General features: G+C 38.9%; 1 protein-coding gene across 1 annotated transcript; it reads left to right on the top strand.

Moving 5' to 3' along the window:
• Window positions 1-1,746: 1,746 nt before the first annotated feature.
• On the top strand, window positions 1,747-4,016 carry LOC141630291 (uncharacterized). Its single transcript, XM_074443132.1, has 3 exons — window positions 1,747-2,161; window positions 2,252-3,012; window positions 3,114-4,016. The coding sequence occupies exons 1-3, from the start codon at window positions 1,747-1,749 to the stop codon at window positions 4,014-4,016; spliced, it is 2,079 nt and encodes a 692-aa protein (XP_074299233.1).
• The last annotated feature ends 11,720 nt before the right edge of the window (window positions 4,017-15,736 follow it).

Genomic DNA, 15,736 nt, shown 5'->3' with positions numbered 1-15,736 from the left:
GATTGAGTTCAGGAATGGAAGGAGAAGTTAAGATGAGGTTAATCAGCAGGCGAGAAACTGACGGAAGAACGTACAATCTCCCAACAGCTTCTGAGGTTGCAGCTCTTATTGTTGGGGACATTGATGAAACATTAGAGAAGAGGGACATAATTATTGAGACGCGTAGTGGCCGATTGCAACGAATATCTGAGTTGCATCCTTCCTACCTATCATTGCAGTATCCTCTCCTATTTCCATTCGGCGAAGACGGTTACAGACTCGGCATCAAGCACAGTGAAAAATCAATTTCTAAGTCAAGCAAAGGTGAAAACGCACGAAATCAGCTAACTCTTCGTGAGTTTTTTGCTTTCCGTATCTGAGGATCGACCGTTGGACAAAGAACCTTCAACGTTATTATCATCGGGTAAAGCATTCCAACAATTCTTGGTTGACGGCTATATGATGGTGGAATCACAACGGATTTCCTTTATCCGTTACAACCAGCCAAAACTTCGATCAGAGAGTTTCAAAATTCTAGCTGATTCGGTAGCAAGGGGAGAGACCGAACCATCTTCATCTGGGAGCCGTATAATTGTACCACCATCATTTTTAGGAGGTCGCAGTTACTTGAAAGCAAACTATCAGGATACCATGGTTATTTGCAAATGGTGTGGTTACCCCGATCTGTTCATCACATTCACGTGTAATCCAAAGTGGCGTAAATAACCAGGTTCCTCAAAAAGAAGGGACTAAGGTCTGAGGACAGACCTGATATACTCGATCGAGTTTTCAAGATAAAGCTACAAGAGCTCATGAAAGACTTAAAAGAACGTCATATTTTTGGGCGCACAAGAGGAGGTTATTTCTTTACCTTTATAACTTTGTAATGTAATTAGGCTTTTATAATCAAACGAATTTAACACCAACAACTGAACTAATCCACGATTTTATATATTTCTATTTTCACAGTGGTATACACAATTGAATTCCAGAAACGTGGCCTACCTCATGCTCATATATTGCTCTTCTTGCACCGAGATGATAATTTCCCCGAAGTTCTTGATGTTGATAAATTGATATGCGCAGAGATACGAGATCCCGGCTGAGATCCTGTTTCGTATGAGGCGATTAAGGAATACATGATACACGGTCCGTGTGGGGATGGTTATCCACAATCTCCGTGTATGGTTGATTCCAATTGCTCTAGACATTTTCCAAAAAAATTTAACGACCGAACAATTGTCGACTCAAGGATACCTCGGTATAGGAGGAGGAAGAATGGACGAGAAGTTGAAAAGGGTGGCAAACTTCTTGATAATAGCTTTGTAGTCCCATACAATACCACATTGTTGCTTAAATATCGCGCACACATTAATGTGGAGTGGTGCAATCAGGCGAGGTCTATCAAATACTTATTCAAGTATATTAATAAGGGCTATGATCGAGTCACGTTCGGTCAACTCACTAAGTCGTAATAATCAGAATCCAGATCAGATAGACGAGATCCAGAGGTATTATGATTGCAGATATATTTCACCGTGCGAAGCTGTTTGGAGAATTTTTTCGTTCGACATTCATTATAGGACACCACCCGTTGAGAGGCTAGATTTTCACCTACCAAATGAGCAGAGGGTTGTTTTTAATGATGAAGACCACATCAACACGGTCCTTGAAAGAGACAATATTAATAAGACAATGTTCTTAAAGTGGATGGAATATAACAAACACCATCCTGAAGCAAGAGAATTGACATATCTTTGAGTTTAGATGAAGTATGTGTGGAAAAGGGATAAAAAGAGATGGTCCGAAAGAGAACGGGGATTCTCCCTTGGAAGGATGCACCATATGTCCCCTGGTGGTGGTGAACTGTATTATATGAGAACACTATTGAATTTTGTCAAGGGTCCTACATCATACGAGGACATACGGACGTTTAATAAGGAAGTTTTTCCAACGTTTAAAGAAGCGTGTTACGCTCGAGGCTTGCTTGGTGATGACAAAGAATATATTGATGCTATCATAGAAGCGAGTGATTGGGGATCAGGTGTATACCTAAGACACCTCTTTGCCACCTTATTAATTGCTGGCAACTTAGCTAAGCCTGAGTTAGTATGGGAGAAGACCTGGCGTCATTTGACAGATGATATTCTCTATAGAAGACGTTTAACACTACGGAATGAAGGTATTTTAAAACCATACTCAAATTTTATATAATGTAAGCTTTATGAAATAGTTTGATTACATTTTTAAGGGTTCGTGTACAACTGTGCAGATCTACAACTTAGCGAGAGAGAGAGCAACAAAGATGCTTTGGCGGAAATTGAAGCATTGCTCAAAAGCAATGGTAGCACCCTTCGTAGGTTTGAAAATATGCCATCCCTTGATGATTCATTCACATCAGGAGACATAAACCAATTGATATTAGGTGAGTTGTCTTATGACAAAGATGCACTAAAGGAGGAGCATGTTAAACTTATCACATCTATGACAGATGAGCAAAGAGTCGTGTATGATGAAATAATGGATGCGATCAAGGCTCAACGAGGAGGGGTCTTCTTTGTCTATGGATACGGCGGTACGGGGAAAACTTTCATATGGAAGACGTTATGCGCCGCCATAAGAAGCGAAGGAGAGATTGTACTTGCTGTCGCTTCAAGTGGTATTGTAGCAATCCTACTTCCAAATGGATCGACAGCTCATTCAAGATTTGGTATACCAATCAATGCGTCCGAGCACTCCACGTGTCCGCGCATAAAACCGGGTACTGATTTAGCGGAATTATTGATAAGGACTAAGCTTATTATCTGGGATGAAGCACCCATGGTCAATAAAAATTGTTTTGAGGCTCTTGATAAGAGTTTGAAGGATGTTATGAGGTCCTCGGCTGGTGGTGACCAGAATAAGCCCTTTGGTGGTAAAGTTGTCGTCTTTGGCGGCGACTTTCGTCAGATTCTACCGGTGGTGCCGAAAGGGAGTAGGCAAGATATCGTGGGCGCTTCGATCAGTTCTTCATACTTATGGTCTGAATGCAAGGTAAAAAACTATACTTTATACGAATTTACTATTACCTACTAACATATATATATGGTTTTATACTCCATTTCTGATAAGCTATTTTTTTTTTTAATATAAAGGTGTTAAAGCTTACAAGAAACATGCGTCTCCAAGCTGGAGGTTCTAATTCCAATGCAGATGAGATCAGGCAGTTCTCAGAATGGATATTGAAGGTGGGAGATGGGTTACTCGGCGGCCCTAATGATGGGGAGGTTGATATTGAGATGCCAGAGGACATTCTCATACCCCAAACAAGTGACCCTATTGCAGCGATTGTCAATAGCACTTATCCATCACTGGAAGATAATTTAGGGAACCACGAGTACTTGCAAGAACGGGCGTTTCTTGCTCCCACGCATGAAATCGTTGAGACAGTCAATGATTATATATTGTCCAAGATTCCCGAGATTGAAAAAGAATACTTAAGCTCAGATGAAATACGTAAAGAAGAGAGCAATATATACATGCAAGATTTGTACTCTACCGAGTTTCTCAACACTATAAAGTGCTCTGGTATCCCCAATCATAACCTAAAGTTGAAAGTCGGTGCTATGGTAATGCTCCTTCGAAGCATTGATCAAACCCGTGGTTTATGCAACGGCACAAGGCTGGTGGTTACTAACCTAGGGGAACGCGTTATTGGTGCCACTATCATAACCGGTAGCAAGGTGGGGGACAAAGTATATATACCTAGATTATCTTTGTCTCCTTCAGATGAGACTAAGTTCCCCGGTAAGTTCGTAAGAAGACAATTTCCAGTGACCGTATGTTTTGCTATGACTATTAATAAGAGCCAGGGACAATCTCTCTCCCATGTTGGGCTTTACCTCCCTAGGCCGGTGTTTAGTCATGGACAATTATACGTTGCAATCTCAAGGGTAACAAGTAAGAAGGGATTGAAAGTGCTTATTTGTGACCAAGAAGGGGTCACATCTAATGTGACGACAAATGTCGTCTACAAGGAAATATTTGATAATTTGTAACGGCATGTTGTCAGCGTACATTATTGCCTACTATTTGAACTTAGCTCAATAAATTAGCGACTCTTTTTACTCTTTAATTTCAATACATTAGAGCAAAAGATTTATGGTTCGAATCATAAAATAAAATAATAAATGTTGTGTATAATATTAACAGCAGATCAAACAGTATTTTTAGAAGTAATACAATCATATTTCATGTTCAATTGCAGCATGTATTTTCACTACCAACAGCAGCATGTTTTTGTTAGGCCCTTTTGATTTTAATTTTTATTTCATTTGTCCTACCATGAATTAGAGTGCTACCTTCTCAAATATGAAGTTTCTTAGAGATGACTAAGAGACCCCCCTTTTCCAACTACCTGCTCAAATATCACGTGAAATCTACTTCTACTTTTATTTTTTGTTTGTATTCATAAGATTTTATGACATGCAAAAAATAATATTTGAGCGTATAAAAAAATATTTGCAAATTTAAATCTCGTATAAATATCATTCAAATTATAATATTAGGTATACCTGTGATATTTTTAAAATAAGAAACAAAAAATTACTCACTTGCTGAAACGTATGAAACAATGAAACATAATTTTTAATTCCAACATATAGTTTATACAAAAAACCTTTTAAAAAGGAAAAACACATTTTATATATAAACAAGGTCAAACACCCCCTATATCTTATCAACTTATCTTCTCTTAAAAAATTATCTTCTCCAATATAAATATATATCTTATCAACTTATCTTCTCTTAGAAAATTATCTTCTCCAATATAAATATCCCTAAAATAACTGAACTAAAATGATATGCGAAATATACGACCTAAAATAACGGCAATTAGGCCACAAAAGAAACCCTACAAGAATCACTATAAAATCGACAATACAGCCCCAATCATCTCCATTGTTCACAACCACAAAAAACTTAAAAAAAATTAAGAATTCCAGTATGTCTAAAGACAAGGAGACAGAGAATGGATCAGAGAGTTTCAAAAATATAGATAATTGTGTAGTGAAGGCAGAGACTGAACCATCTATATCTAGGAGCCATATAACTATACCGTCATTATTTTTAGGAGGTTGCAGCTACTTGAAAGCAAACTATCAAGATTACATGGTTATTTGCAAATACTATCAAGACGACAGATTTCAAACACCAAAGAAGTGCCGGTGAAAATGAATGATAGTGTTTTAATGTTGAGAAAGTGTAGCACTATTTATCTTATCTTTGTTTTAATTAAATGTATTCGAATAAATCATCAGCGTGTGTTCAAATATCGTGTGACGACGGTTTTTAGAAACCCAAATAATTATGGTAAAAGAATTTTTTTAGTGTGGTTATGTTGTTAAAATTCGGTGAAAAACAAAACGACTAATGTTAAATATTTGTTCCCTAATGTCAAATTTACATTGCTTCAGAAAACTCAAATGAAATCACAAGTATCATCAAATTAATCACGAATATAACAATCAAGGTACAAAACTCACCTTAATTGAACAATCGAACATCAAATAATCAGCGTGCTCTGAGTTATCACTCCGCCCTTGACATGATCATCACGACTGATAAAATACGATTCCCAGCTGTGATTCTTTTCCCTCTAAATACAGATCTGCTTCCTTGACAACATACAGAATCACAAGAAACATCAAATTAAATTACCAGCACAGCAATCGTTAGCATTATATAATCAAAATATCTGATACAAAGGTAATAATTACTCACCGAGGACGACATCCGCTGATGCGAGATGATCTGTGACATAATTAAGAAAGACGATCAATACTCAGATTAAAAAAGAAGCGAGAGACGATTGTCCCCGGACCTCCTGGTAAAGATTCAACGGCGGCCATTAATTAAATATGATGACGGATTTACCTTAACAGTTCGTTCAGCGGCCTATAGATCAAGGAAGCGGGATCGGAACCATGCATTGATTGTCAACGCGAGAGACGATTGAATTTGAGGTCAATCGGCCATTAATTATTCCCAGATCAAAATGGGAATAATACAGCAACACCATCTTCAATAATACATGAATAGATCATTTTAGTTTGGTTTTAGTGGTAGATCCTTTGCCTGAGAGATGATGATGATGATTGAGGTAGAAGATGGTGGGGTGTGACGATTGAGGAAATGATGAAATCGGACGGAGTTCAGTTGTTGGACGAACGACGGAGTTTTCTAGATGTAAGAGAGAGTTGGACGGAGTTAGGTGAGGAGGTAGGACGGAGTTTTCTAGATGTGGTTGGACGGAGTTAGGTGAGGAGGTAGGACGGAGTTTTCTAGATGTAAGAGAGAGTTGGTGTGTGAGAGAGTGAGTTAGGTGAAGATGTTTAAACGGTTTATTTTTGTTTTAGCGGTTTGTGTCGAGTAATGTAAATTAGTAATACGGACATTAATTTTATTAGAATGTTGTAAATGGACTCGGTTTCTTACCCGTGAATTTTAATACAATATTTGATATTTATATTCTATTAATGAAAATTGAAATGTTTAACTTTATAAGAGTTTGATGATATTTTTAGTAATCGAGTTTGTATCGAGTAATGTTTAATTATTTAACACAATTTTTTGATGATATTTTTATTAATCGAGTTTTCTAACAATCCGTAATACACAAATTTTAATGTAAGACTATTTTTATATATTTTTAAAGTTTGTGCAATAGATAATTAAATTTTTATATATTTTAAAATTTTGTGCAATAGATAATTAGATGTGTACTAATTGTATTGTAAGTTTTGATCATAGTACTGAACACGACATATCTCAAAGATGAACACTTATTCGAAAATAATAACTACGTAACATCTTTAAACTATATATCTTTGTTACTATTAACCATTCTGATGCTACCTCAAAAAACAGAACCGTGAATTTCACGGGTTTTAACCTAGTTCAATATTCATCTAGGAGACTCTTGAGAAAAGATAAATAAGAAAAACAATCTTTAACTGGTTGATTTTCTAGTTAATAACAACGTACGTATCAATCTTTATCTCATCATTTTGTTTTAATATTTATCTTCTTTATTTATTTAATTATAAAGTAGTCGATAAAAATTGGACTCTTTATAGTAGCTCGAAAAAAGCTTCCTTTATTAATATAGATAGATATATATATATTGATTCTCAACTGTTTGATTAGAACAAGGATTTCTATAATACAAACGCCCATTAAAACTATAAATAGCTTGAAAGGCTTTTGTCAACTCTCAACTTTCACGTTATTTCTTTCTATTTGCTCTTTTATCTAATGAAATTTGTATTGTATTTTTTTTCCTCTTTCACATCTTGCTTATTTAACTGTATAATAAATTTTGAATGTTAGATGTAACGCTTTGTTCATTTATTTTGCTATGACAGTGGGCAGAAGAAGAAAAAACGATGGATTTAGGCCTCTGACACGAGGTGAGTGATTTAGATTTTTCTTTTTCTTTTTTACTCTTTCACATATTTCTTATTTGACAGTCTAATAAATTTTGAATGTTAGATATAATGCTTTATTCATTTATTTTGCTTTGACAAGAAGTGAGCAAGTAATTTTGATTTTTTTATGAGAGCTCTTATAAAAGCATTATTTTGTTACTGTCTCTTACGAGAATTAGGGTTGTTAATTTGTGAAATAATTTCCTTTTTATACTTTAATGAGGATACTCCTAAGATTAATGCGTGCTACTCCTAAAGACATTTAAATTGTAGCAAACTCGCAATTAATTGGCAAGTCTGGTCATCTCCTTGATCGTTGAAGAATTTCTGCACAATTTTTGTATATTACGAACAGTATGCTTGATTTATGCAAGCAAGCTAAATACTTCTAATTGTAGCAAGTAGAATGATTTACCGGGACGGTGCTTTCTACCTTTATTCAAAAGTATATTTCCTTTGTTTGTTTTATGTTTGTGATTATTAACTAATATTAATGTTAAAATTATTGATTGATGTTTTTTTTCTATACTTATAAATTGTATTGATGAATGAAATTGAATTTTTCGGTGCAATTTTGGTTGAAAATAAAAAGTTGGGTTGAATTTCACTTTTTATCAAAATTATGGGCCTAATTACTACATTTGTAAGTTATGGGCTTAATCTCACAATTGGCTAAAATTATGGGGGTTAACTTTGGCGCTATTCGAATCATCAAGATAATACGAGAACTTATATTGCTGAAGTACAAATCAACGGTTAAATTAATAGTGAAGCTTGAATTGAGTCTTTGCGTGAGTGAGCCTCAGTATTTGTAGTTGAATTTTGTACAAGTTTGAATTAACACGTTAGTTTTGGTGGCGTCTCAAGATACAATCATTAAGTATAATTATGACATATATAGCGAAATGTCACTTTAGCTTATACAGAGTATATGACCATTCAAACTAATATAAAAAATTTTACATGAGGGAATCATATTATTTGATTAAAATTCTTATCTTAAAGCTACTAAACTAGAACATAATAAAATATGTGATATATAGATGATATAATTGCATTTAGTTGATAAGAACACTAATCTCATAAGTCATACTCCCTCCAATCCGCTATTTTTAGATTGTTAAAACATTTTTTTCGGGTTTACGTTTGTAGATACCCATATCTGTCGATATTGGAATTTATAGAAAACCCGACAAATACCCGATGATGATAGGACGCATTTATTTATTAGTTGTCATTGTCACTATTTGGGTTCGTTTTACGATATGGAATGAGCGTTGTCGACGGAGTATTTTATTAATTTAAATGATATTTAAATTAAAGCTTTTTTAAGTGAATTCATTTTATTATTTTAATTTGAATTTATTTTCTTAAATTTATTTTATTGAAAATAAACTATATTTTTTGATTTGAAAAATCATTTATTTTAATGTGTTAATTGATTTGAAAAATCGAATTTGAAAATTTAAAACTCGTTTCAACCACGCGTTTTGGAGCTCGATTATAGCTCGGTTTTTGAGCCCGTTTTCTTTACGAGTTGGCACGAATCTCGAGTACACTAACCAACCTAGGCCTCTACCCATTCAACCCCAGTTCAAACCCCCATATCCACGCCCAAATCCCGTCCTAAACACTCCCCAACACAGCCCAATTCCTTCCTTTACCCGTGTTTGTATAGCCCATCGAAAGCCCTTCTAAACAGACTCAAACTTGGTCCAAACCCGCAACCCATCACCACCAACCCGTGCTCCACATTACCCACAACAACCCAGCACCTAGAACACCACAAAACCCATCCAATTCCCGTCCTAAATACTCCACAAACAGCCCGCATAACAAGCACCCCCCCCCCCCTGTTTTGCATGCTCAATCCCGAGCCCAAAACCCGCTCCAAACAGCTACCAAACCCGTGCCCATTAACCCTACACCATATCCTAGTATCCTACCCATATTACCTTAGCTTAACCACCAAGAAAACCCCCATACAAACCCTAAAAACCCCACGAATTAGCTGATGGACGGCAGCTATGCGAAACAGGCCCGACTGCTTGTTGCCCTACTTCTACCCTTCGAAACTCCTTATAAATACCCCCTCTTTACCATACATTCATTCCTCTAAGTTCTCCACACAACATACTACAAATAACAACCATCAATCGTCCAAAAAAACCCTAAACTAAAGCCGTGACAGCCGCTCGAAAACAGGGACGCAAATCTTGTTTTCGAGTTTCTGTCGTGGTCTTTGGCCTTGATTCTCGTGCACAAATCCTATTAAAACTTCTAGCTTGTTTCCATATTCACAAAATTCAGTCTTTCTAGTTTCCAAAACATCTTTCGGTTTGAAAAATCGTTGAGAAACGAAGTCGTGGTGAGCGATTGAAAATCGCTGCTCAAGTCTGCCTTTTGAACGTGTTTGTTTCGTGATTTCAAAATTCAATTTCAATTGTCTTCGTCGACGACGGCCCCTCGAGATAAAATCTACGATCGATTACGACCCAAGACGGTGTCAACGATACATGTAGGTTGAGGGTGCATTAAAACTCCCTTCTCTCCTTTTTATTTCGTTTTTTTATTGTTTATTTACTAACCATTGTCTAACATCGTCTAACTAATATCGAAACTAGAATAGTTTGAGTATGAGTTAAAGTACCATTCCGGCACCCGCGTTGACTTGAGATGGGAAAGAAATCCGCCATATCGGTCGGTCGTACACCCCGTCTCAATTACATAACCTCGTGTTGGAATAGGGCAATTTAATAAATCGAGTTTATTTAATTTACGTGTATTTATTTTTAACCATATAAAAATTGATTTTTTATGATTTTCCAGACCTATAATTTGTAATTTTAATTTAGGTAGATTTTTATTGCATTGATTTAGTATTTATTTTGTAATTAGCAATGTATTAATTCAAAACCCGCGCGAGGCACGGTCAATTTCGACATATTTGAAATTTCCAGATCCGTGCAGTGCACGGGTTTGTCCAGGTTTAGTGTTTTAATTTGCTTCCTTGTTTGACTTTGTTTGATTAATCCTTAGTTTAATTAGTTTATGTTTTGGATTTTAATTTACATTATTTATAATTTATATTGTATGTATGAGCTGACCACTAATGTTTGTTAATACATCTTATGCTAAGCGTAAGCCTTCCTATCCCTCTCTTTGGATGTGTTTTTCTAGTTTAATCAATGAACCTCACATGCTAAACCACTTTGACGAAGTTAAATGCATTTTAAACGACTTAGAATGAAATTCGCATGATAGGATTTAAATTTAATGGTTGCATACGCATGTGATATCTTTCCGAAATAGCCATCTTTCACCTAGTAGAGACCGTTATTGCAACGGGCGGAGTTGGGTGTTGTTTTAATGAAATTAAATTAACTTCCTAACACGTAAAGTCACACGAATTCAAATCTCTAAAATTGGTTTCTAAATTCCATTTAAAAATTTAGTGGCGACTCTTTTAAAATTAAAAATGTTTTGAAAAAGCATTTGAGTGGAGCGTTTTTCCATGGTCCACAATTTGGCGACTCTACTGGGACAAAGTGAAACTTGAAAAGTGTAAGATGGCTATTAGGATTGTTGTCACATTTTTTTTTATGTTAATCATGCATAAACCCCCGAGACTTTAGGCGGGCCAAAGAATCTCTTGGGTTAATTCCAAGGGAGGATATTGATGTCCACTATGTCCGATTTAAGTATCAAGGTGATTCCGTGGAGGTAGGCAGCTGCATACGAGGCATATTGCTACGGGCATATGACGGTATGTGGACTCCCCGACAAAGCGGTTTCACTGGCATAGACCCATTTTAGAGGACCGACCGAGACTTAGAAGAGTCTAGTTCATGCATTGCATCCCTAAAATGCGAATGATTACATGCTATGTGAATCCCGGGTCATGTTTTCAAAATAGCATTTTCAAATCCATCTTCTTTTACTTTCGAAAATTTGATTCTTTTTTAAGTCCATTTCTTTTCGAAAATTTCGGCCCTCTATTTCGAAATTTTGAACCTTCTTTCAAGCCGAAGTGCTGCCCATTTTAAAAATCAATTCAATCCTTCTCGATTTCAAATTTCGATGAACTGTATCCCAGGTCCAACCCAAACCTAGAATAGAGTTTGAGTCAGTGGGGTCGGGTTAGTCGAGTTGGGCTTTTGCTTGCTCGATATAGGCGAGCTAGTCCACCCTTAGGCTCGAGTGGGCCTTTGTTTGGTTAGAACACTTGTCAAGTGAGTCACCTAAACCGATCTTTGGGTCTGAGTCATGAAAGTCGACCATTTGGTCCAAGTCAGTCCACCAAAACGTCCCCACTAGGCCACATAGGGCGTTTGTCACAAAGCCCAAGAGCCATGTCTGGTTTGAACACGGGTTTGTCATGTCGGATTTATGATCACGTTGACTCTAAAACCCAAGCCACGTGTGTATCGCGGTTAGGACCCGTTCCAACGAGCCAGAATAGTTCGTTCGTAGGATCCATGTCAAGTTATAGCCAGTTTTTAGGTTTGAAAAACCGTCCCTAGTCGTGTATGACCCAAACCGAGGGGGCCCAATTGCTCGCTCTCCGGGTCTAAGCCCAATATCGAGTCGCATAGAGTCCGTCATGTTGTTATGAGTCGAGTCCTGTTTGTGCAGGGGATTTTGATTCGATAACTGATACTCGCTCGGGATTTTATTGTAGAAAGGCCGCTACAAACAAGAAGCATGACTACCGCAGAGGCACTAAAGCAGATTAACGACACTTTGGTCGCAATGATGGAACGCTTGACGGCTGTGGAAGCCAAGATCGCGGTGAAAGCTCCCATACCACCGCCCCGAAATCGAATTCGAAAAAGAGGTTCCGACTAATAGAGGAACATTGAAGCTATCCCGAGGGGAAAATGTGCATTATGAGAATGCCAGAGGGTACATGCCGGTCCAGGACAAGCTACCAACCAATTTTGTCCTAATTGATATCCCAAAGTTCAAAGGGACGGAAGATCCATTGCAACATATCCGTTCCTACAAGGAGTACCTTGCGTTGAAAGGGGTACCGCCGAGATGTTGCCCCACATTTTTGCTCAATCTCTAGGAGAACACCCGAAGGCGTGGTTCTGACCTTGAGCTTAAGAATTTCCCCACTTTCGAAGATATAGCGGTGGAGTTCGCAAACACTTTTCGATAATGCCGAGATTCGACTCATCGTGCGCACACTCGAGGTGATGACACGAGAAGGATAAGGAGGATTTATCGAATTCCTCGACCGGCATTTGAAAGCGTGAAGTTGGCTAAAAGGCCGAGGAGACTGAAATGGTAGATAAGTTCATCAAAAATCTTCGAACTGTCTACCGTGACGCTATCAAATATCAACATTTCGGCTCATTCAAGGACCTTATTCGAGTCGGAAGAAAAATTGAGGACGACGTTCGATTCTCGCCGAGGTGAAAAGCCAAAAGGGTATCTGGGTACCTCCCCTTCCAAAGCTAAGGCATCCAGTTCTGCCAATCATATCCAAGCCATCGGTCTTTTGGGAGGAGCTCCTAAGGGATCGCAACGCCATGGGCCAAGAGCGTTCACTGACATCGGGTGTACCTATGCATACGCCCTCCAAAGGCTCTCGGCCCAAGGGAAACTGAACCCAATTGGTCCAACTCCGGACCCGCCTGCGGATCGACAGGGTAAATGGTATAAGCCCAACGCCTACTGTGCTTATCATCAAGAAAAAGGTCATGATACCGAATATTGTTACCGTCTTAAACATGAAATCTAAGACATGATCGAGAATGGGTCGCTCCCCATCCCCACCGTTCGACCTAACAACCTGAACAATCCTTTTGGCGACCATGCCAATGCAGTATTCGTCGAAGACAATACCGATGTATCTCACTTAATCCAACCCATCTGCCGTCTCACTCGGTTTTTCGTGGGGAAATTCTATGTAAGCTGCTCTGAGTATATCCCTCAAGCTAAGAACGAAGTTCGAATTGGGGATTTTGCTATCGATTGCACACCATACATTCTCCGAAGCGAGAATGAAATTAATGGGGTCTGGGTTGACGATGAAGACGATATCTATCTCACCGAAGGTGCGATTATTCCCCGAACTCAGGAAGAAATTTCTAAATTGAGGAAAGATGTCCTCGAATCTAATCATTTGACTCGATCGGGACGTCCCTATCGTGTCGAGAAGGCAAACCTTGTCTCTATATTTGGAGACAGTCCAAGTAAGACACCCACCAAGGAGGCCACCTCAGTCCGGGCTCTTGGTGAAGGGTCGACCTCAGAGGCCTCCCTCATCAAGCAGTTACAAAAGACTAAGGCAGATGTCTCCATCTGGGAATTAATGTTGAGCTCGTTTGAACACCAACAAGGTCTGCTTCAAGCCTTAATGAATATGACCGTGTCACCGCACATTACTCCAGATGACGTGGTCTCATTTGTTGCTCAAAACCAACCTCGGCTCACTAATGCCGTAACTTTTTCTGATGAAGACCTGCCCTCATTTGGGCCACAACATTGTCTCGCTATGTACATCACGGTAGAATGCCGTCATAAGCGACTCCCAATGACCCTTGTCGACGACGGGTCTGCAGTTAATGTTCTCCCACTACGGACCGCTTTCATTTTGGGACTCGAGAAAAGCGACTTCGCACCCACTACGCAAACGGTTCGGGCTTTCGATGGCACAGTGCGTCGAGTGTCCGGACTCGTCACTTTAAGCGTGAATGTGGGAAAGGTGGAGCGCAAGGTCAATTTCCAAGTGATAGATGTTGCCTCATCTTTCAACATTTTGCTCGGGAGACCATGGATTCACACAGCTGGAGCCGTGTCTTCTACCCTCTATCGCAAGATTAAAATCCCTCTCAAGGGAGAGGTAGTGACCATCGATGCTACTCCTATAATTGTGACGGGAGGAGATGTTACTTCTGAAGTACAAACTGATAATACCGCCTTGGAGTCTTGTGGTTTCGAGGTAGTAAACGCAATTGAGTCCACTTTCGAGGCACCGAATATGGACTTATAAGCCGTGTTTGTAAAACAATCTTCAAGACCGGAAAGTACTTCGGGTACTCCATGTACCCCCGAAGGGAAAACGTATTCCAATTGAAGTCGCCAGTGCCTAAGGGGACAAGATACGAGCTTGGGTATGAGCCAACTGAAGAAGACTCCCTGAGAAAGAGAGTCTCGATCGAAGACCGAGACATCAAGATGGGGCCGTACTTGCTAACTCTAAACGGCCACTTTGTGAAAGCCGGGGAGGAAATGCCGAGTTTAGACTTCCCCGAACCACTATTCAACTCAAAGGCCAACAAGCTGGTCCCCGGAATCGAAGTATTCCGTGATTGTTTCTATATTCCCGAAGACATTATGGCAGTAGCTACAATAAAGAAGGAGTCTGTTCCGATCGAAGATGGGAAAGCTATGGGTCTCCTCTTTGGAGAGGAAAAGAAGCCGGAAATACCAAACGAAATCTTGGTAAACATGATCGTAAGGAGTGATCGTTTCGATCCATCTACCCTCATTACTGATGTAGATCCTCAGAGGAATACATCTGGATGGCGGAAAACCATGAAATGGGCCGACAACAAGGGTTCGCTTTTCAAGATGACCATTGGAGAAGGGCAAATGTTCAAGCCTGATGACGATTCTGAGTCTGAGTCTGAGTCCGAGTCTGAGTCTGACATAAGTTCTGAGGCTAAGTCTAGGGTTTTAGGTGTCGAAGATACCCCTTCCCCAGTCTTTCCTTTTCCCGTACCTTCCCCTAGTGCTGGTATTCCGGGGCCTGTCCCGAATACTGCTCCTATCTCGCCACTGACCTCTGATCAGTTGGCCCAAATGTTAACGCAATTTGCGCAGTTTCAAATCAATAATAAGATGAATCAGTTTGCTTACGACTTGTCACATTTATATTGCAATTCAATTGATTGTTTTAATAACGTTGAGAATGAGGTCGAGGATAGACAGGTGGAAGAAGAAGAGGAGGAGGTGGAACCGCCTCCCCAGTTAGTAAAAGGGTTGGAAGAATACGACCAAAGAAGCTCGGTAATCGAAGATACCGAAATTGTTAATGTGGGGACTACCTTAGAGCCTCAGGAGCTTAAGATAGGAACAACCTTAGATCCCGCAGAAAAGAAGGGGTTTGTTGAATTGTTGAATGAATTCAAAGATGTATTTGCTTGGTCCTACAAAGATATGCCGGGTATTGATAGGGAAATTGCAGAGCACAAGATTCCGATCAAGCCAGGGTTCAAACCAGTAAAGCAGAAGCCACGTAGAATGCGTACCGAGTGGTCTTTGAAAGTCAAAGAAGA

Source organism: Silene latifolia, chromosome Y (assembly GCF_048544455.1).
Source record: "Silene latifolia isolate original U9 population chromosome Y, ASM4854445v1, whole genome shotgun sequence".
Taxonomy (NCBI): domain Eukaryota; kingdom Viridiplantae; phylum Streptophyta; class Magnoliopsida; order Caryophyllales; family Caryophyllaceae; genus Silene; species Silene latifolia.
The sequence above is the reverse complement of the archived record's forward strand: the minus strand, read 5'-3'. Positions and strand labels throughout refer to the sequence as shown.

What these genes read in the sequence shown, in the direction of transcription:
- LOC141630291 (XM_074443132.1), top strand. Translation starts at nt 1,747, where the DNA reads ATGAAGTATGTGTGGAAAAGGGATAAAAAGAGATGGTCCGAAAGAGAA. An exon ending in TTTAACACTACGGAATGAAG is followed by an intron (nt 2,162 to 2,251) that starts GTATTTTAAAAC and finishes ACAACTGTGCAG; the next exon opens with ATCTACAACTTAGCGAGAGA. An exon ending in ACTTATGGTCTGAATGCAAG is followed by an intron (nt 3,013 to 3,113) that starts GTAAAAAACTAT and finishes TTTAATATAAAG; the next exon opens with GTGTTAAAGCTTACAAGAAA.